The sequence below is a fragment of the Oncorhynchus keta genome, chromosome 27, assembly GCF_023373465.1.
Source record: "Oncorhynchus keta strain PuntledgeMale-10-30-2019 chromosome 27, Oket_V2, whole genome shotgun sequence".
NCBI classification, from domain to species: Eukaryota; Metazoa; Chordata; class Actinopteri; order Salmoniformes; family Salmonidae; genus Oncorhynchus; species Oncorhynchus keta.
In genome coordinates this window covers 37,229,533-37,250,749 of record NC_068447.1, presented here as the reverse complement: position 1 = coordinate 37,250,749, position 21,217 = coordinate 37,229,533, and the positions used below count along the sequence as shown (strand labels likewise).

The 21,217-nt window shown below is 41.8% G+C and overlaps 1 protein-coding gene across 2 annotated transcripts; it reads right to left on the bottom strand.

The window, feature by feature from the left end:
- Positions 1-77: 77 nt before the first annotated feature.
- LOC118359943 (CD63 antigen-like) lies at positions 78-17,732 on the bottom strand. 2 transcript variants are annotated; one of them, XM_035738880.1, is made up of 8 exons: positions 17,588-17,732; positions 11,509-11,594; positions 4,544-4,732; positions 3,076-3,150; positions 2,822-2,920; positions 814-960; positions 609-692; positions 78-469 (listed from the first exon to the last, which is right to left on the bottom strand). In XM_035738880.1, exons 2-8 carry the CDS (start codon positions 11,572-11,574, stop codon positions 404-406), a joined length of 726 nt encoding a protein of 241 aa, XP_035594773.1. In that variant the 5' UTR covers positions 11,575-11,594; positions 17,588-17,732; the 3' UTR covers positions 78-403. The 2 variants fall into 2 exon arrangements, with proteins under 2 accessions (XP_035594773.1, XP_035594774.1); XM_035738881.2 differs by having other exon boundaries at positions 11,509-11,598; positions 17,588-17,662.
- Positions 17,733-21,217: the final 3,485 nt, after the last annotated feature.

The window sequence follows — 21,217 nt, the reverse complement described above, 5'->3', positions numbered from 1 at the left end:
GGCATCAATCAACACTAAATTGAAAAGGTATTGACTGAAACCTGTAATAAAAATTATTAAAATTGGGGAACCACGAATGACAGATTAAATAGCTTTTATTGAAAATATATTCTAGAGTAGAATATGTTCATGAGATCAAAAGTTAACATTTCACTTTCAAAAACAAGTGCAAATGGCAATTTGAGAATGCTGCCCTATTTAAATAAAAATATACTTTTCTAAAAAATAACTAAACATTGATATTCTTGGCAGGAGTCATATTCGGCATCAGTGCAAAGGCACGCATTAAACATCTTGAATAAGTACATTTAAAAAGGTTATTGAACTCAATTACAAAATGTTTGGCCATGACCTGACAGTGCAACTGACTGTCAGCCACTCCCCTCTGCTATTGGCCAACTGATCACATGACTTCATAGCCACTGCGAATGCCCCCCATCAACATGCAGGCGAATATGATGCCCATGATCTGAAAACACACAAAAACACAGTTAGAAAACATGCAAAATTGTGTGCGTGTTGAACTAGCATCTACAACCAGCGACTCTTCCAAGCCCAGGATTTGTATGTGCAAATGTATATACTTGGTTGTGTGCGTTTGCTCCTACCTGCAGGAAAGCGATCACCAGTGCTGCTACAATGACCCACATGATGTTCTTCTTCAACAGCTTCTCTACAACAGTTTCACACCCCTACAAAGAAATCCGAGACAAACGTCATTCCCGACCCATACACTGTTCTGGAGGTATTTTTGCTTGGATGAATTGGTATTTTATTTCAGTTTCATAAATCTACCACTGGGTTGGACCTTACCGTCTGGTGTATCTTGAGTGCATCCCCCATGGCCCCCTGACCACAGCCAGCGGTGACATTGATGCAACAGGAGTCTGGAACAGAGTCTTTCACAGGCCCGAACTTGCCTTTCCAGTCAGTGGCGTTGGTCACGCCACAACATTTCAGCTGGAAGAAGAACAGCAAGCATAGCGAGAATAAGTTTTGAGCATGACACAGGTAGACAGATGGAGGAAGAGACAACAGCAAAATGAGGTAGTAAGGTTATTGGTTAGATGGGGGGGAAAAACACAGACCGGAAGCAGGGCAGGATATTGCTTAATAATGTCAACAGAAGACAAGACAAGATAAACATGGCATAGGAGACTCACACTAAAAAGGATACCGTAATGTTACATGGAGAGGTGCCAAATTAATCAAATAATGTCCAAAATACATCTTGACATTTGCTGAGTCAATATAGTGCCGTCAGAAAGTTCACACCCCTTGACTTCTTCCACATTTTGCTATGTTACAGCCTGAATTTAAATTATTAATTTAAAATGGATTAGAGACTCGTCACTGGCCTACACACCAAAATGTGGAATTATGGTTTTTAAATGTTTAAAAATAATGAAAGGAAAAGATTGAATGTCTTGAGACAATAAGTATTCAACCTTTGTTATGGCAAGCCTAATTAAGTTCAGGAGTAAAAACATGCTTAAGTCATAAGTTGCATGGTGTGTGCAATATTAGTGTTCAACATGATTTTTGAATGACCCCCTCATCTCTGTACCCCACACATACAGTTATCTGTAAGGTCTTAGTCGAGCAGTGAATTTCAACCACAAAGACAAGTTTATCAATGCCTCACAAAACGGCACCTATTGGTAGATGAAAAGAAAGCCGACATATAATATCCCTTTGAGCATGGTGAAGTATTACACTTTGGATGGTGTACCCAGTTAGTACAATGATACAGGCAGCCTTTCTAACTCAGTTGCTGGAGAGGAAGGAAACCGCTCAGGGATTTCACCATGAGGCCAATGGTGACTTTAAAACAGTTAGAGTTTAATGGCTGTGATAGGAGAAAACAGGATGGAACAACAACATTGTAGTTACTCCGCAATAGTAACTTAATTGAGACAGAGTAAAAAAGGAAGCCTGTACAGAATATAAATATTCCAAAACATGCATACTGTTTGCAACACGGCACTAAAATAATACTGCAAAAAATGTCAAAGCAATTCACTTTTTGTCCTGAATACAACGTTATGTTTGGGGCAAATCCAATACATTACCGAGTACCACTCTCCATACTTACAAGCATAGTGGTGGCTGCATCATGTTATGGGTATGCTTATAATTGTTAAGGACTGGGAAGTTTCAGGATAAAAAAAGAATTAGAATGGAGCTAAGCGCAGGCAAAAACCTAGAGGAAAACCTGGTTCAGTCAACGCCACCAGTCACTAGGAGATTAATTCACCTTTCAGCCATCTAAAACAAGGCCAAATCTACACTTATGTTGCTTACCAAGAACACAGTGAATGTTCCTGAGTGGCCGAGTTACAATTTAGACTTAAATCAACTAGAAAACCTATGGCAAGACTGGAATATGGTTGTCTATCAATGGACAACAACTGATTTGACAGGGCTTGAAGATTTTTTTTTAAACAATTAAAAATGGGCAAATGTTGCACAATCCAGGTGTGGAAAGCTCTTAGAGACTTACCCAGGAAGACTCAGCTGTAATCAATGCCAAAGGTTCTTCAACAAAGTATTCGTGTGAATACTAATTTAAAAATGAGATTTCTCCATTTAATTTTCAATACATTTACTGAAATTCCTTAAGACATGTTTTCACTTTGTCATTATGGGTTATTGTGCGTAGATGGGTGAGCATTTTGAATTCAGGCTGTAACAAAATGTGGAATGAATCAAGGGGTATGAATACTTTCTGAAGGCACTGCAAGTGGTGTCGCACATTACTACACCTAAAAATATCAAATGTCAGTTGTTTCTTCGGTCAGATGTAATGGTTGATACTAACGTCAACTTGCAGGTTGTCCAGGGCCTTCTTGAATTCAGCGGTGCCATTGCTGTACTTGATGACCATGTCATTGAGACCATCATGGACAATGACTGTCAGCTAAGTAGAGGACATAAACATAATTTAGTAATTCCATCTGTTAACTATGTTGATACTATATAGACAGTCTGTAGACTGTACAGTTACTGTATAGACACAGATGTGTAAAAAAAGCTGCCTGGAATACCGGAGTATACCTGCCTGAGTATACTCACTTTGCCTCTGAAGACATATCCAGCGATGGCAGCACCAATCTCAGTGATAATGATCAGACCCAGAAGGATAGAAAACTTAGGAGAAAATAAATGATAAAAAAATGAGCGCAGAGTTCAGATCGATACACTACGTGACCAAATGTACGTGGACACCTGCTCGTCAAATCTCTCATTCCAAAATCATGGGCATTAATATGGAGTTGGTCCCCCCTTTTCTGCCTTAACAGCCTTCACTCTTCTGGGAAGGCTTTCCACTAGATGTTGGAACATTTGCTGCAGGGATTTGCTGCTTCCATTCAGCCACGAGCAATTGTGAAGTTGGGCACGGATTAGGCCTGGCTGACAGTCGGCGTTCCAAATTATCCCCTGGGTGATCAGTGGGGTTGAGGTCAAGTCTTTCAACACCGATCTCGACAAATCATTTCTGTATGGACCTCGCTTTGTGCATGGGGGCATTGTCATGCTGAAATAGGAAAGGGCCTTCCCCAAACTGTTGCCACAAAGTTAGAAGCACAGAATTGTCTAGAATGTCATTGTATGCTGTAGTGTTATGATTTCCCTTCACTGGAACTAAGGGGTTTAGCCCAAACTATTAAAAAACAGCCCCAGACTATTATCCCTCCACCAAAATTACAGTTGGCACTATTAATTCGGTCAGGTAGCCTTTTCCTGGCATCTACCATAACCCAGATTAGTCCGTCGGACTGCCAGATGGTGAAGTGTGATTCATCCCTCCAGAGACCACGTTTCCACTGTGCCAGTGTCCAATGGCGGCGAGCTTTACACCATTCCAGCAGACGCTTAGCATTGCGCATGGTGATCTTAAGCTCGTGTGGCTGCTCAGCCATAGAAACCCATTTCATGAAGCTCCTGACGAACAGTTAGTGCTGACGTTGCTTCCAGAGACAGTTTGGAACTCTGTCGTGAGTGTTGCAACCAGTAGCAACCAAGGACAGACGATTTTTACACGCTATGTGCTTCAGCACTCTGCAGCCCCCTTCTGTGAACTTGCGTGGCCTACCACTTCGCGGCTGAGCCGTTGTTGCTCCTAGATGTTTCCACACACACATTATATATATGCTCTTTTTTTATGATTGAAGGACTTAACACATTGATAAATTGATAAGCCGATGTACTGAACATTAATAAGGATTTAGATTGAGCTACTGTAAAATCCATCTCTAATTCTAGTAACAAAATCTGTTATGTCTGTCTGGATGTAACAAACTCGGCATTCACTACAGAAAAAAAGTTGTAAAAGAGCGTTGTCAAATGTTGGTTCAGACTGCTTTTCAACAAGATCAAACATGCATGCAGTTAATGGTTTGGATACATTATGTTTTGTTTGGAATACCAGGGTGACCACCATGCAGCAGCCCCCTCCCCTAATACAGGTTGTCATATGTAAATATGCCATGGTGGCCATGCAATAGCTCTCCTTCATAAATGTCATGTTATGTGTACATACCATGGTGACCATGCAGTAGCTCTCCTTCCAGGCACCACAGCAGCCAAAGAAGGCGATGAAGAAGACTATGACCCCCACCACGATGAGGACCAAGGGGGCTGATGAGGCTGAGACATTATTGATCACTACTGTGCTGTGGAGAGCCACCTGAACCAAAACTCCCAGCACTACCAGAGCCAGACCACACAGCTAGAGAGAAATAAAATGGAGAGATGGAAGAAAGAGTTAAATGATTAGAGGTCACAGAAATATACACAAATAATTTTACATCATGCATGCTTCTACAATCATTGAATATCTGTTGTGTTGTACAAACACTTTGAAATATGTCATGTGAACAGGATCGTACTTAGCCTAAACCCCGAACATGTACAGCCAAGTTTGAAGTCTGTACAACTGAATGATACATTGGTATTGTATGAGGTCATACTTATAAATGGCAAGAAAGTGCTTAAGTGTATGTCAAATTTCAATCAAATGTGTTTATTAAGCCCTTCTTACATCAGCTGATGTCACAAAGTGCTGTACAGAAATATGTAAATGTCAGACAAGTGTACATCAGCTCCGGCCTTTCTCCCGTGTTTAAGTTATCATTTAAATTAACTAATACAAGAATGATCAAGGGCCCTAATGCGAATAAGTAATTTACTGATTTGTGTGTGTGTGAAGACACTCATTCTAGAATGACAGTTACTACCATGGTTATTTGCTAATGGCGTCCAGCCCTGGTCATTTAAATAAACAAACAACCGGAGTAGGTTGAATAAACAGGATTGTCACACAAACACACCTCTGTATGCATTGGGTGACAGGTGCTGGACCGATTACAGCAAGGCTGTACTACATGGAGAATTTATGTATTAGGATATAGGCCCAATCTCACTGGTGTGTTGCTCACAATCAGAGATGACAAGACAGGCTACTAGTTATCCAGGATACTAGTTTCTAGGTATGATGAAATTATGGAAGTAACAAACAAATCATGTACCATATCCTAATTTGAGCCATAGTTTAGATTGGTTTAGGCACCAGGTCAAATGTGGGTTATATAGCATGTTTGATATATCATCACTTTCTGTTTCATAAAGTGTTTTGACTCAGATTTTATGAAGACTTCCTATTTCCTCCTTTCAAAAAAAGTCCTGGAAATAAATGTGCAGTAGCTCCAGGAACAACAGCTCGGAGAACTCGCAAAACTGGTCGAACCACAACCGATCTGACTTTCGGTCATGTATCAAGATAAAACACCTAGACAATATAGCCTAATATTAACAGGAGGAAAAACCCAGCAAAACCTAATCCCACAATGGCAGGTCAGTTCTGTGGAATATCACCTGACTGGTGTGATAAGTCATTGCCCCAGTTAAATAAAAAAAATGATCAGGTGCATCCGGTCCAAACTCAGGTCCTTTCATCACAGGTAATACCAATGTAAATATTTGGCATGGGTTAGGAATAGGATTGGTCAATTCCTGGTTTCTATATAGTGGAGACAGGTAGGTACACAGAGGGATGAAAATGATAACATGCAGAAGAAAGAGGCCATGACACGAATTGTAGCCTTACATCTCAATACAAATACTCATTAAGATTATAAATGTAAAAAGAAATGTACAGTGTGTGTGCCATTGAACACCTGAGAAGAAAGAATACAAGAAATCAAATCATATTGGTCACATACAACGATAATAACATCTGCTAAATATGTGTATCGAAATGCTTATGTTTCTAGCTCCAACAGTGCAGTAATATCTAACGATAAGAAAATACACAAACATCTAAAGTTAAATAAATGTAATTAAGAGGAAGAGCAATGTCAGTCTGGAATATTTATATATACAGTGCATTCGGAAAGTATTCAAACCTCGACATGTTTTGGTATCTTTCCCCAGATCTGTACCTCGACACAATCCTGTCTCGGAGCGCTACAGACAACTCGTTCAACCTCATGTCTTGGTTTTTGCTCTGAATTGCAGTCAACTGTGGGACCTTATATAGACAGGCGTGTGTTCCTTTCCAAATCATGTCCAGACAATTTACCACAGGTGGACTCCAATCAATATCTCAATCAAGAAACATCAAGGATGATCAATGGAAACAGGATGCACCGGAGCTCAATTTCAAGTCTCATAGCAAAGGGTCTGAATCCTTAAATAAATAGCATTTGTTTTACAATTTTAATACATTTCCAAAAATGTCTAAAAACCTGTTTTTGCTTTGTCATTATGGGGTAGTGTGTAGATTGATGAGGAAAAATGTGTTTTTATTACTTTTAGAAAAAGCCTAATGTTAAAATTTTTGGGGAAAGGTTGAGGGGTCTGAATACTTTGAATGCATTGTATGATGGGACATATAGACAATATATAGATATACTACATATTCTATCTGTAGAATATAATAGTAAATGTACAGCAATAGTTACAGGGCCTATTCCTACAGGAAAGTATGAACATAGGGCAGCAGCCTTTAAGGTGTGGGTTGAGTAACCGGGTGGTAGCAGACTAGTCACCGTGACTAAAGTTCAAGGCAGGGTACTGGGCGGAGGCCTGCAAATGGTGACTAACACACCGATGGTTTTGATAGAAGCGTTCTCTCTCTCTCTTGGGCCCAGCTTTGATGCACCTACACTGACCCCACCTTCTAGATGGTAATGGGGAAGGGGGGCAGGCCGTGGCTGAGGTCCTTTATCTTCTTCTTGGCTTCCTGTGACACGGGTTGCTATAGATGTCCTGGAGGGCAGGCAGTGTGACCTCTGGAGAGCCCTGTAGTTGTGGACGGTGCAGTTGCCGTATCAGGCGGTGATAGTGCCCGAAAGAATGCTCTCAACTGGGCAGCTAAAAGTTTGTGAGGATCTTAGGGGCCAAGCCAAATTGCGTCAGCCTCCTGAGGTTGAAGAGACGCAACACCGCACAGCTGGACCATTTCAGATTGTCAATGATGTGTACAACAAGGAATTATAAACTTTTCAAAGTCACTGCAGCCCTGTCGATGTGGATGGGGTGTGCTCCGTGTGAACACGGAGTACAGAAGGGGACTGAGCATGCACCCTTGTGGGACCCCTGTGTTGAGTATCAGCGTAGCAGAGGTGTTGTTGCCTACCTTCAACACCTGGGGGCAGCCCGTCAGGAAGTCTAGGACCCATTTGCACAGGCCGGGGTTCAGACCCAGGGCCCAGAATTTAGTGATGCGCTTTGAGGGTAGCTAGGTATTCCCCTTGTTCAGATAGGATAAGGCAGTGCGATTACGTCCGCCATGGATTTAGTGGGGCAGTATGCAAATTGCAGTGGGTCTAGGGTCTCAGGTAAGGTGGAGGTAATATGATCCTTAACTAGCCTCTCAAAGTGTCTGTGACATGGCTGGTTTTCCCTTTAGAGTCCATGATTGTCTGGAGTCCCTGACACATACGTTGTGTCTGAGCCACTGAATTGCGACTCCACTTTGTACTGACGTTTTGCCGGTTTGCCATACGGAGGGCATAACTGGACTGTTTGTATTCGTCCCGTGTTCACAGTTACCTTGCCGTAGTTAAATGTGGCGGTTCATGCTTGCATTTGTGTGCGAATGCTGAAATCCATCTATGGTTTGGATAGGTTTAAAAAAAAAAATTGTCAGTGGGAACAATATCCCCAATGCACTTCCTGATGAACTCAGTCACCGAGTCAGTGTATACGTCAATGATATTCTCAGAGGCAACCCGGAACATGTCCCAGTCCGCGTGATCAAAACAATCTTGAAGCATAGATTCCAATTGGTCAGACCAACGTTGAACTGTCTTTACCATGGATAGTTCCGGTTTTAGTTTCTGCCTATAGGAAGGGAGGAGCAGAATGGACGCATAATCTGATTTGCCGAAGGGAGGGCGGGGGAGAGCTTTGTAGCCGTCCCGGAAAAGAGTCTAACAATGGTCGAGTTTGAGGCGAGAGTTGCACAGGCGAGATGTTGATAAAACTTCGGTAGCATTTCCCTCAGATTTGCTTTATTAAAAGTTCCCAGCTACAATATCAAATGTATTCATATAGCCCTTCGTACATCAGCTGATATCTCAAAGTGTTGTACAGACACCCAACCTAAAAGCAAGCAATGCAGGTGTAGAAGCACGGTGGCTAGGAAAAACTCCCCAGAAAAGGCCAGAACCTAGGAAGAAACCAGGGTATGAGGGCTGGCCAGTCCTCTTCTGGCTGTGCCAGGTGGAGATTATAACAGAACATGGCCAAGATGTTAAAACGTTCATAAATGGTCATGGTCAAATAATAATAATCACAGTAGTTTGAGGGTGCAGCAAGTCAGCGCCTCAGGAGTAAATGTCAGTTGGCTTTTCATAGCTTAACATTAAGAGTATTTCTACCACTCCTGCTGTCTCTAGAGAGTTAAAATGCGGCCTCAGGATATGCGGTTTCCAGTTTGCACAAAGTTCAGTGTAGTTCATTGAGAGCCGTCGTGGTATCTGCTTGAGGGGGAATATACACAGCTGTGATGTCCGAAGAGAATTCTCTCGGGAGGTAATGCGGCCAGCATTTGATTGGGAGGTATTCTAGGTCAGGTTAACAAAAGGACTTGAGTTCCTGTAAAATGCCACAATGACGAATAAAGGATACAATTTAGGAATGTCGTATTTCTGGTCAAAATGCTGGTGAGTGACCACCAATCTAATATCCAAAAGTTAAAGGTAATAATGCAAAAAATATTCTGAGCAAATAATGTGAGAAATAAACCACAAAAATATAAAGTGTAAAGTTGCTTAGGAGCTAGGAACAAGACAGAGATCCCACCCGGGAACTTCGATATGTCTGTACAGTATATTATGTTTAACGATATATTGAAACATTTGACAAATAAACAAAATTGTATATGTTCAATATTCATGTTTATATTTTTCTACATTTGTAAATTAAAAGGTTTCAAAAAACGTTTTTGAAATCAAAATGCTACTCACATTACAGAGCAAGTGGTAAAGCTTCATAGGACACCAATGTTTGCTTTGTAGCAGAGTGGAGCTTGAGCGTTCCCAATTTGACTGGAGTGCGGAGCGAATTTCCCCAAAGGCTGGAACATTGGGCCTTCTCGCCCTCTCAAATTGTGCACACTTCACAAGCTCAGGACATGCCCAGCTCAGCATGCATTTGTAGGCTACTTGTGTGCTGCTATAGCCCCTTGCTTTAACTACCGTCATGGAGTTAGCTAAATAGTCTCATAAAGAAACTGATAAATCACAGGGGTGAAAAATTAGGGTGACTTACAAAGAAGGACCAAGAGAGGGAGTGATGTAGTATCCACAACCAAATAATCAGAAAAGGTGTCTTTTTAGAAAGCATGATGTTTTACTATGTGCACATGCTAACAGAAAGGAACGAGGCGGGAAGCTAGCTAAGTGTGTTGTTCTAGCAAAGTATTTATAAACAAAAACGCTAGCCTCTGAAAAGTTGTTCATGTTTGTTATATTATCTATTCAATACACTGTCATTGATTTTGGCACAATAGGCCTGACATATTACCTCGTTCAGAGACGCTTTCCATTTTGGTAGGGTTATTTTGGCATCCATGCCCAGCCTGGCCCGAAGGTTGTTTAGCATCCCCAGTGGCTCTGCAAGCGCAGTATTTACCGCTACTGGCCTGCTCTCCAGGCACCATCGCACGAGTCGCAAGCCACAGAATCTGGCCAAACATGTGTTTCTAAAACTGAATTCAAAGGCATTGTAGACAACCTAATAAGGCTTATTTTGTTTCATTTGTATTTCATTCTGAGTAAGTCAAACACCTATATGCACAATAATGATTTAATAAAAAGGAAATGTTTAAATGTTGGGCGCTTAATGTTCCTGTCAGCCTAGTGTGCCGCACTCGCAAAAGCTTCACAATTTATTTATTTGTAATCTAAATCCTTCTTAGTCACCTTCAAAACCATGTAGTTTGGTTCCAATACTTCAAAACCAAAATGGTAGGTCCAGGTAGTAACAAAAATAGATCGATGTTTCTTAAATGGTTAAATGGGGACAGAGCGATGCGCATGCAGGTTCTGACCTCTTATTACAACATAGCCCACGGATTAGTCAAGAGATCTTAACTTTTCACATGAAGGCTTTGTATCAGTGAATGCAGACCATTAAAAAAAAAGAACCAAGTCACATGATATTTTCACAATACTTTGAACAGGTCACAAGACTCAGATTCATCACATGCTCCCCCTCTCGCTCACTCACACCCCCCGCCCCGCCCCCCTCCCTCTCAAGTCATTACTTCCTCTTTCAATGGAATTTTAGAAGTTAAACATTAACACCATTTTTTATATTTTCCCAATAGGAGTTTGTGTGCGTATATGTCCCGGGTCAGCTGACAGACTCCTGCGTATTGGCCTTACAAGACTAAGTGATGACAGTCTTGGGGAGTTGGAAAGAAATAGCTTAAATAAATACACATAACCAGCTATAGGCTACATATAAACTGGGTCAAGTAACTAAAATAACAGTTTAATGCCAAACAATTAAGAGGCTCAGAAACTGAGGTAAGCTAACAGAAAGTAAGAAACCTTGCTCTTGGTCCCACACCAAACATAAAAATGTCCTTTTGTGGCATAACTAACTACATCACAACCGACAGTTGGAGGCGGCTTGTATAACTTTTACAGCTGTAAAGAGTCATGATGATCACATGCCCCTTTTCAGATTTGTAAATGTTTATTTTGAGTATTAGTGAAAATAAGACTTTTCTTAGTAAGTCTACCAATTACCTAACTTGTCTTGAACATATCACATGGACCAAACTAATACACCACATTAAAACTACATCAGTTCGAGGAACTGTGAAACTTCCTTAATGAATCATGAGATGTGTTAACTGAGTGTCAGAGGCATTTCACAATCAATCTAGATGAAGGTTGTATTAGTGCCACCAGATGTACAGAACTCAAAAGGCCAAAAGCAGTACATCCTTGCCAGTCAAGATGCCAAACCTCCACCTGCATTACTCACCCAGAAGATGAAGTTGAAAAAGAAGAGTAGGTACTTCACACATTTCATTCTTCCCTCGACACCCATGGTGAGTCCGGATCAAGACCCTGGCTCAAGACAAAGAAAAAAACATTTTTTTTAAACATTTATTTAACTAGGCAAGTCAGTTAATTAAGAACAAATTCTTATTTTCAATGACAGCCTAGGAACAGTGGGTTAACTGCCTGTCCAGGGGCAGAACGACAGATTTGTACCTTGTCAGCTCGGGGATTTCAACTTGCAACCTTCCGGTTACTAGTCCAACTCTCTAACCATTAGGCTACCCTGTGGTCTTAACTAGCGAGACCGTAAAGAACTATTATTACAAATACAAAATTGTGTGGAGGAGTTTTAGGATATCACTTGTTGCTTCATCGCCTCGGCTTAGATCTAGTTTAGCTCTGCTACACACACACACACAACAGGACAATGACCCATCACACTTCCAGGCTGTGTAAGGGCTATTTGACCAAGAAGGAGAGTGGTGGAGTTCTGCACAATCACCTGACCTCAACCCAATTGAGATGGTTTGGGATGAGTTGGACCGTAGAGTGAAGGAAAAGCAGCCAACAAGTGCTCAGCATATGTGGGAACTCCTTCAAGACTGCTGGAAAAGCATTCCAGTTGAAGCTGGTTGAGAGAATGCCAAGAGTGTGCAAAGAAGTAGTCAAGGCAAAGGGGGGATACTTTGAAGGATATAAAATATATTTTGATTTGTTTAACACTTTTTTGCTTACCACATGATTCCATGTGTTATTTCATAGTTATGTCTTCACTATTATTCTACAATGTAGAAAATAGTTTTAAAAAGTAAGAAAAACCCTGGAATGAGTAGGCATGTCCAAACTTTTGACTGGTAGTGTATGTCTACATTCCTGTTAGTGAGCATTTCTCCTCTGTCAAGATGATCCATCCACCTGACAGGTGTGGCATATCAAGAAGCTGATTAAACAGCGTGATCATTACACAGGTGCACCTTGTGCTGGATGCAATAAAAGGCAGCTCCAAAACAGGCATTTGTAACACAACACAATGCCACTGATGACCCAAGTTGAGGGGTCATGCAATATGCATGCTGACTGCAGGATTGTCCAACAGAGCTGTTGCCATAGAATTTAATTTTCATTTCTCTACCATAAGCCGCCGCCAACATCATTTTAGAGAATTTGGCAATACATCCAACTCTTCTCATAATCACAGACCACATGTAACCACAACAGCCCAGCACCACCACATCTGCAGGATAAGAATCCAGGATTGTCTAAAACCAGCCACCCGGACAGCCGATGAAACTGGGGGTTGCACAACCAAAGAATTTCTGCACAAACTGTCAGAAATCGTCTCAGGGAAGCACATCTATGTGCTCATCATCCTCACCAGGGTGTTGACCGGACTGCAGTTTGGCGTCGTAACTGACGTCAGAAAGCAAATGCTCACCTTCGATAGCCAACGAAGTGTGCTCTTCGTGGATGAATCCCGGTTTCAACTGTACCAGGAAGATGGCAGACCTTGTGAATAGAGTGCCCCATGGTGACGATGTGGTTATGGTATGGGCAGGCATAAGCTACGGACAATGAACACCATTGTAATTTACCGAAGGCAATTTAAATGCACAAAGATACCGTGATGGAGTCCTGAGGACCATTGTTGTGCCATTCATCCGCCGCCATTACCTCATGTTTCAGCATGATAATAAACAGCCCCATGTCACAAGGATCTGTACACAATTCTTAGAAGCTGAAAATGTCCCACTTCTTCCATGGCCTGCTACTCAGACATTTCACCCATTGAGCAGCTTTGGAATGCTCTGGATCGACATGTACAACAGCGTGTTCCAGTTCCCACCAACTTAGGACAGCCATTGAAGAGGATTGGGACAACATTCCAAAGGCCACAATCAACAGCCGGATCATCTCTATGCAAATGTGTCGCACTGCGTGAGGAAAATGGTGGTCACACCAGATACTGACTGGTTTGCTGATGCATGCTCTTTTATTTATATATATATATATATATATTTTTTTTTAAAGAGGTATATGTGACCAACAGATGGATATCTGTATTCCCAGTCAAGTGAAACCCATAAATTAGGGCCTAATGGATTTATTTAAAATTGACTGATTTCCTCATATGAACTGTAAATCAGTCAAATCTTAAGGAATTATTACATGTTGCGTTTATATTTTTGTTCAGTGTCTATTGGGTGACAGGTCACTAAGAGGCCACCATAGGCTATTACATTTGGTTAATTGTTTGTAATCTGCCCCATTTCAGATTAGGCTACTTTAGTTCACAGAGCTTCATCTGGAAAGGCCTGCAGGGTCAGATTTATGGGTAGGCCTTAGGGGGCTTGGCCCGCCCTACCATACCCCCTTGCCCGTACAAATAAAATATTGATAATTTATTTGACTGAGACGCACGCCGACAGAAAGATTCATCAACCTCAGTTAAAGCATCCGAGCGAGCGAAACAGCGCCCCTCTGTCTCAGTATGTGTAGACCTTGTATCGAATGCTGTCTGGACCAAAAGATGTCATGATGCTGTCTGGACAGAAATAGTATGACATCTTTTGGTCCAGACAGCATCAGATACATGGGCTACATATAGGGAGGCGCTGTTTCGCTCACCCAGATGCTTCCTCCGTTGATAGTTACAGCAGAGAGGAAGAGGCAAAGCGAGAGGGATCACACTCGCCAAAAATATGTCCAGGATAAACCAAAATATGTTCATATGGGAATTATATGCAGACCTAAGCTTGTCGCCTGCCTCTTGCCTTTGGGACAAATACTCCCATTGTTAGGCGGAGACATGAACATCTTGTCATTATTTATAGATCTCTGGTTTCAGCCTCTTGCGAATTGGAAAGTAAAGTTGGCCGGTTCACAGTGCATTGTTAAAGAGTCATTCATTTAGACGTTTTGCCAAGGAGATCTTAGTCACACAATTTTACATCTAAGATGTTTGATGCAGTATTTTTTAATGAACAAATGTGCATGAAAACTTTCTCGTTGAATGAAAGTTGTGAAAAATCCCACTGTTGACCAATCACTGACGAAGGGGCGTAGGCGGCTATGACTTTGGTTTGCCTCCAGAGAAATGTTGTGCCGGAACAGCCGGAGAAAAAACTTGCTGGTGTCCAAAACTAACAATAACATCACAAATTGTTGTCATAATATATGCACAAACTCTTCCGAACTTTTTCGGCTGGCAAGCATGCAGGACACCTTTCGGATGCTGGATTGCCCAAGGTAAATTGATGTGTCGACAAAATTATACAGTTACTCCTGTCTGAATAGAATCATTCAAAAATACTTCACCAGAGAGCATGACCAGAGAATCATTAGCATAAAAAAAATATATATATATTTTTAAATTGCTGTTCAGTGGTATATAGTACTCAAGTAAAAATACTTTAAAAGTACTACTTTAGGCATCTGTATATTACTATTTATATTTTAGACTAGTTTAACTTCACTATATTCCTAAAGAAAATAATGTACTTTTTACTCCATACATTTTCCCCTGACATGCGAAAGTACTCATTACATTTTGAATGATTTCCTGCCATCCAGGACCTCTATAACAGGCGGTGTCAGAGGAAGGCCTCAAAAATTGTCAAAGACTCCAGCCACCCTAGTCATAGACTGTTCTCTCTGCTATCGCATGGCAAGCGGTACCGGAGTGCCATGTCTAGGTCCAAACGGCTTCCATCCCCAAGCTATAAGACTCCTGACCACCTAATCAAAGGGTTACCCAGACCCCTCTTTTACACTGCTGCTACAGTGTTTATCATCATGCAGTCACTTTAAATCTTGTACATATTACCTAGACTAACCAGTGCCCCCGCACATTTACTCTGTACCGGTACCCCTTGTATACAGCCTTGCTTTGTTATTTTACTGCTGCTGTTTAATTATTTGTTACTTTTAATCTTCCTCTGTCCAGTGAGTGTTCTTTTGCCCATCTTAATCTTATATTTCCCAGTCAGATATGGCATTTACTTTGCAACTCTGCCTAGAAGGCCAGAATCCCGGAGTTGCTTCTTCACTGTTGACGTTGAGCCTGGTGTTTTGCGAGTACTATCTCATGAAGCTGCCAGTTGAGGACTTGTGAGGCGTCTATATCTCAAACTAGACACTAATGTACGTATCCTCTAGCTCAGTTGTGCACTGGGGCTACCCACTCCTTTAATATTCTGTCTAGAGACCGTTACGCGTTCTGTGAAGGGAGTAGTACACAGCGTTGTACGAGATCTTCAGTTTCCCACATTGAATAGTCTTAATTTCACAGAATAAGAATAGACTGATGAGTTTCAGAAGAAAGTGCTCTGTTTTGTTTCTGGCCATTTTGAGCCTGTAATCGAACCCACAAATGCTGATGCTCCACATACTCAACTAGTCTAAAGAAGGCAAGTTTTATTGCTTCTTTAAAATCAGAACAACAGTTTTCAGCTGTGCTAATAATTACAAAAGGGTTTTCTAATGATCAATTGGCCTTTTAAAAATGATAAACTTGGATTAGCTAACAATGTGTCATTGGAACACAGGAGTGATGGTTGCTGATAATGGGACTCTGTACGCCTATGTAGATATTCAATTTTTAAAAAGCCTTCCAGCTACATTAGTCATTAATGACATTGTATTTCTGATCAATTTGATGTTATTTTAAAAGGGCAAAAAATGTTTTCCTTCTTTCAGGAACAAGGGAATTTCTAAGTGACCCCAAACTTTGTAATGGTAGGAATAGTTTGCCTAATAAGGAATTTGGGTATACTTTTACTACTTAAGTATATATTAGAAATTACATTTATTTTTTTTGACTTAAGTATATTTAAAACCAAATACTTATACTCAGGTAGTATTTTATTGGGTTACTTTCACTCGAGTCATTTTCTATTAAGGTATCTTCACTTTTACTTAAGTTTGAATAGGCTAGTTGATATAATATTGGAAAGTCGCAAGCTACAGCTTTGGGCCAGACCCAGTCATAATTTTAATACGTTGAACTTCAATAGCTAATCAAGACGGATTGAAAGGGAGGCAGACAGGCGGAGTAAGAGAGATGAATGTGATCGAAAATGCAAGTTCTTTCATCAGGATATTTTCCACTGTTTTTAATTGTCGGCTTTCTGCCTATGCATTTTACTTAGTAGACTATGGAAGATATGCCGACTGCGGCACTGGCCTATAGTCTATTTCTTTAGCCTCCAATGGAGCACAGTGTATTAATGTGTCCATATGGCAGAGGCTAGTGCCCTCGCCATAGTTGAAATAAAACTAAGATTTGTATCATTTTATTTCAGATGTTTATTACTCAACACATGACAATGACTATCAGAAATGAAAACGTTATTGAAATGAAACTGTTCCACGAAAAATGCGCATGTAAAAAAATCATCATAACTGGCACGCAGATCGGTAGAAATAGTAGGCTAAAACGTAAGCTTTCCCAAACCTGAAACACACGAGCTGCCTATGTTCTTTACTATTACACCCATTAAAAACATGTCAACGCGCAAGCGCCTACACACATGGGATCCAGTGAAAAAAACGTGCACACCGATGGAAATCAAACATCCGTACAATTGATTCGTTCTGCCGCAAGCCCTGAAAGGCCTCGTATGACTGACGTGACAAATGGGCTTATTAAATTAAATACATTTAAAACAAATCATGAGTAAACAATTGATATTGGAACAATTACTGACTGGGGAGCGTAATAGGAATTCGGACTTTAAAAAAAAAAAATCAAGACTGCGACACCCATCGCTGAGGCAACAATGACCAACCAAACCGTTAATCAGAGGGCGCAGGATACAATGTAACTATTGTTCTAGCTTATCGTTAGTAACCAAATTCAATTAGTTAAATTGACTACTAAGTAACCGTAAAGACATAGGTATATTAGACTACAGCTTTAGTTAAACGTGACGTTTCCGCATTCTCAAAACCAAACTTTTTTTTCCTTTCTCTAACCTTTTCTTTCTTTATTGATTTCAGATTAACAGTCATAGTATAACATCAAAGAATTGAGAAACAAACTTGAATGAAATAACACTTACCTTTCTTTTCAAGTTGGAAAAGTGAAGGCGACGAAGCGATGTGAGGCGTTGGTTGAAATTTGGATACAAGTTGTTGGGGAAGTTGACGAAGCAATTCTTGGTTTTATAAGCCCCTCCCTCTCTAAATCGCCCTCCATGATCTAATCTGGTTCCAGAAAGCATAAAAAGTGGTCATGGAAAATGACCGTCAACAACAAGTTTCACTATCATCCACAGTACACACAGTAGCAGTTCAATTTGCACAACAGTTATTAGGCCTATCAGTTGAGCCTGTAATATTTCAAGGTGTAGCACTATTCAATTAATTTCATCAGTGATGCCCTAGCCTGTAAAATGTACACACTTCTTAATGTAACTGTAGGCCTAAAACAAAAGTGTAGTAGACTTAATTTAGTGACGACTGAAATAATTAAATCAATCAATTTGTTGCGCTCAATACAGAAGTGCTCGGACGAAACAGACGTGAGACTACTGTGTCGCTAGAACAGATTGGGGTATGTTTCAGGATATATTTGATAACATTGAGGAATTACCACAACAGCCACAGGCTTCATCAAGAAGTGCATAGACAATATCACCCCCTCCGTGGCTATAACAACGTATCCCAACAAAAAAAACATGGAATACAAGCAACATCCGCGCTGGGATAAAGGCTAAAGTTACCGTTTACAATGAACGGGACATGGACACACATAAGATATCATACTACGACCTCCGACGAGACATCAAACATGCAAAAGGACAATATAGGAGGAAGGTGGAATCATATTACATCGGCTATGTCGTATGTGGCAGGGTATGCAGACGATAACAGACAACAAACGGAAATCCTGCCTTGAGCTACCCAGCGATACAGAACTCATAAACGAGCTAAATGCCTTTGATGCTCGCTTCGATTAATTTTACACCGTGCCTTGCGAGAAAGCACCTGCTTTTCCAGATGACTGTGTGATCTCGCTCTCCCAGGCCGATGTGAGCTAAATGTTTAAACAGATTAACAATCACAAGGCCACCGGGTCAGACGGAATACCAGGGCACGTTCTCAAAGCATACACAGACATTTTCAATCTGTCCTTGTCCCAGTCTGTAATCCCAACATGTTTCAACCTGACCACCATTGTCCATGTTCCCAAGAGCGCCAAGGTAACAGCCTAAATGACTATTGCCCTGTAGCACTCACATCTGTAATTATGAAGTGCTGGTCATGACACACATCAACACCATCATCCCTAGAGTAAAACCTCTCCAATTCACATACCAATTGCATTTCACACTGCCCTCTGCCACCTGGACAAGAGGGGAAATAACTATGTAAGAATACTGTTAATAGACTAGATTTCAGCGTTCAACACCATTAGTCCCCTCCAAGATCATCACCAAGCTAGGGACCCTGGGACTTAAACCCTCCCTCTGCAACTGAATCTTGGACATCCTAATGGGTTGGCCCCAGGTGGTGCGGGTAGGCAACAACACATCTGCCATGCTGACCCTCAACATGGGGGCCCACCGGGTGTGTACTTAGTCCCCTCTTGTACTCCATGTTTACCCACGACTCCATTCAACACCATAGTGCCCACGAAGCTCATCACTAAGCTAAGGACTGGGACAAAACACTTCCCTCTGCAACTGGATCCTGGACTTTCTGACGGGCCGCCCCCAGGTGGAAAGAGTAGGCAACAACACGTCTGCCACGTTGATCCTTAACACTGGGGCCCCTCAGTGGTGTGTACTTAGTCCCCTCCTGTATTCCCTGTTCACCCACGACTGCGTGGCCAAACACGACTCCAACACCATCATTAAGTTTGCTGACGACACAACAGTGGTAGGCCTGATCATCGACAGCGATGAGACGGCCTATAGGGGGAGGTCAGAGAACTGGCAGTGTGGTGCCAGGACAACAACCTCTTCCTCAATGTGAGCAAGACAAAGGAGCTGATTGTGGACTACAGGAAAAGGCAGGGCCGAACAGGCCCCCATTAACATCGACGGGGCTGTAGTGGAACGGGTCGAGAGTTTCAAGTTCCTTGGTATCCACATCACCAACGTACTATCATGGTCCAAACATACCAAGCCAGTTGTGAAGAGGGCATGACAACCCCCCTCCCCCAGGAGACTGAAAAGATTTGGCATGGGACCCCAGATCCTCAAAAGGTTCTACAGCTGCACCATTGAAAGCATCCTGACCGGTTGCATCACCGCCTGGTATGGCAACTGCTCTGCATCTGACCGTAAGGCACTACAGAGGGTAGTGCAAACGGCCCAGTACTTCACTGGGGCCAAGCTTCCTGCCATCCAGGACCTATATCATAGGCGGTGTCAGAGGAAAGCCCATAAAATTGTCAGAAACTCCAGTCACCAAAGTTATAGACTGTCTCCTCTGCTACCGCACGGCAAGTGGTACCGGAGCACCAAGTCTAGGACCAAAAGGCTCCTCAACAGCTTTTACCCCCAAGCCATTAGACTGCTGAACAATCCATAAAAATCGCCACCGGACAATTTACATTGACCCCCCACCCACCCCTTGTACACTGCTGCTACTCGCTGTTTGATTGTTAACTATACATAGTTACTTCGCCCCCACCTACAGGTACAGATTACCCCAACTAGCCTGTACCCCTGCACACTGACTCGGTACCGGTGCCCCTCTATATAGCCTCATTATTGTTATTCTTATTGTGTTACTTTTTATTTGAGCCTACTTGGTAAATATTCTCTTCCTCTTGTACTGCACTGTTGGTTAAGGGCTTGTAAGTAAGCATTGCACGGTAAAGTCTACACTTGTTTTATTCGGCGAATGTGGCAAATAAAGTTTGATTTGATTTGACTGCGTGGCCGCACACGACTCCAACTCCATCACCAAGTTTTCTAACTACAAAACGGTGGTAAACCTGATCACAAACAGCGATTAGTCAGCCTACAGAGAGAATGTGGTGCCAGGACAACAACCTGTCCCTCAATGTCAGTAACATGCTGACCAAACCGGATGCGCATGTGCGCCATTGCGAGCATGTTGATTTTGTACCCCCACACTAGACACGATCAGGACACGTAGATTGAAATATCAAAACATACTCTTAACCAATTATATTAATCTGGGGACAGGTCGAAAAGCATTAAATCATTTATGGCAATTTAGCTAGCTAGGTTGTTATTTTACTTGAAATCACAAGGTCTTCTACTCCGACAATGAATCCACAGATAAAACGGTAAACCGAATTCCTTTCTCGTCATCTCTCCTCCTTCCTCAGGCTTCTTTTTTAGTTCTTTGGACTTTATATGGCGGTTGGCAACCAACTTTACGGTGCATTACTTCAACCGACTGGAGTGTGGATGTCAGTTCATCTTTCAATCACCCACGTGTGTATATGCTCCTAAACGCCAATGAGGAGATGGCAAGTTGGTATATGCTCCGAAAAACCAATGAGAAGATAGGCGCATTGAGCATCACAAATATTCTAGCGCCTGGCCACGCAAATGCTCGCTAAGGCACAAGAGCAGTGTAGGTGTACCACTAGCGACACGAGCGGTGTGGTCAGCATGTTAGACCAAGGACATGATCATGGACTATAGCAGAAAGAGGGGAGAGCATGACCCCATCCACATCGACAGAGCTGTTGTAGAGCGAGTCGA

Bases quoted from the DNA above. Each gene is read 5' to 3' on its own strand.
- LOC118359943 (XM_035738880.1), bottom strand. From the start codon at position 11,574: ATGGGTGTCGAGGGAAGAATGAAATGTGTGAAGTACCTACTCTTCTTT. The intron at 961-2,821 runs GTTAGTATCAAC...TTCTTCTTCCAG, and splicing joins TGGACAACCTGCAAGTTGAC to CTGAAATGTTGTGGCGTGAC. The intron at 470-608 runs GTAGGAGCAAAC...GTGTGTTTTCAG, and splicing joins TGGTGATCGCTTTCCTGCAG to ATCATGGGCATCATATTCGC.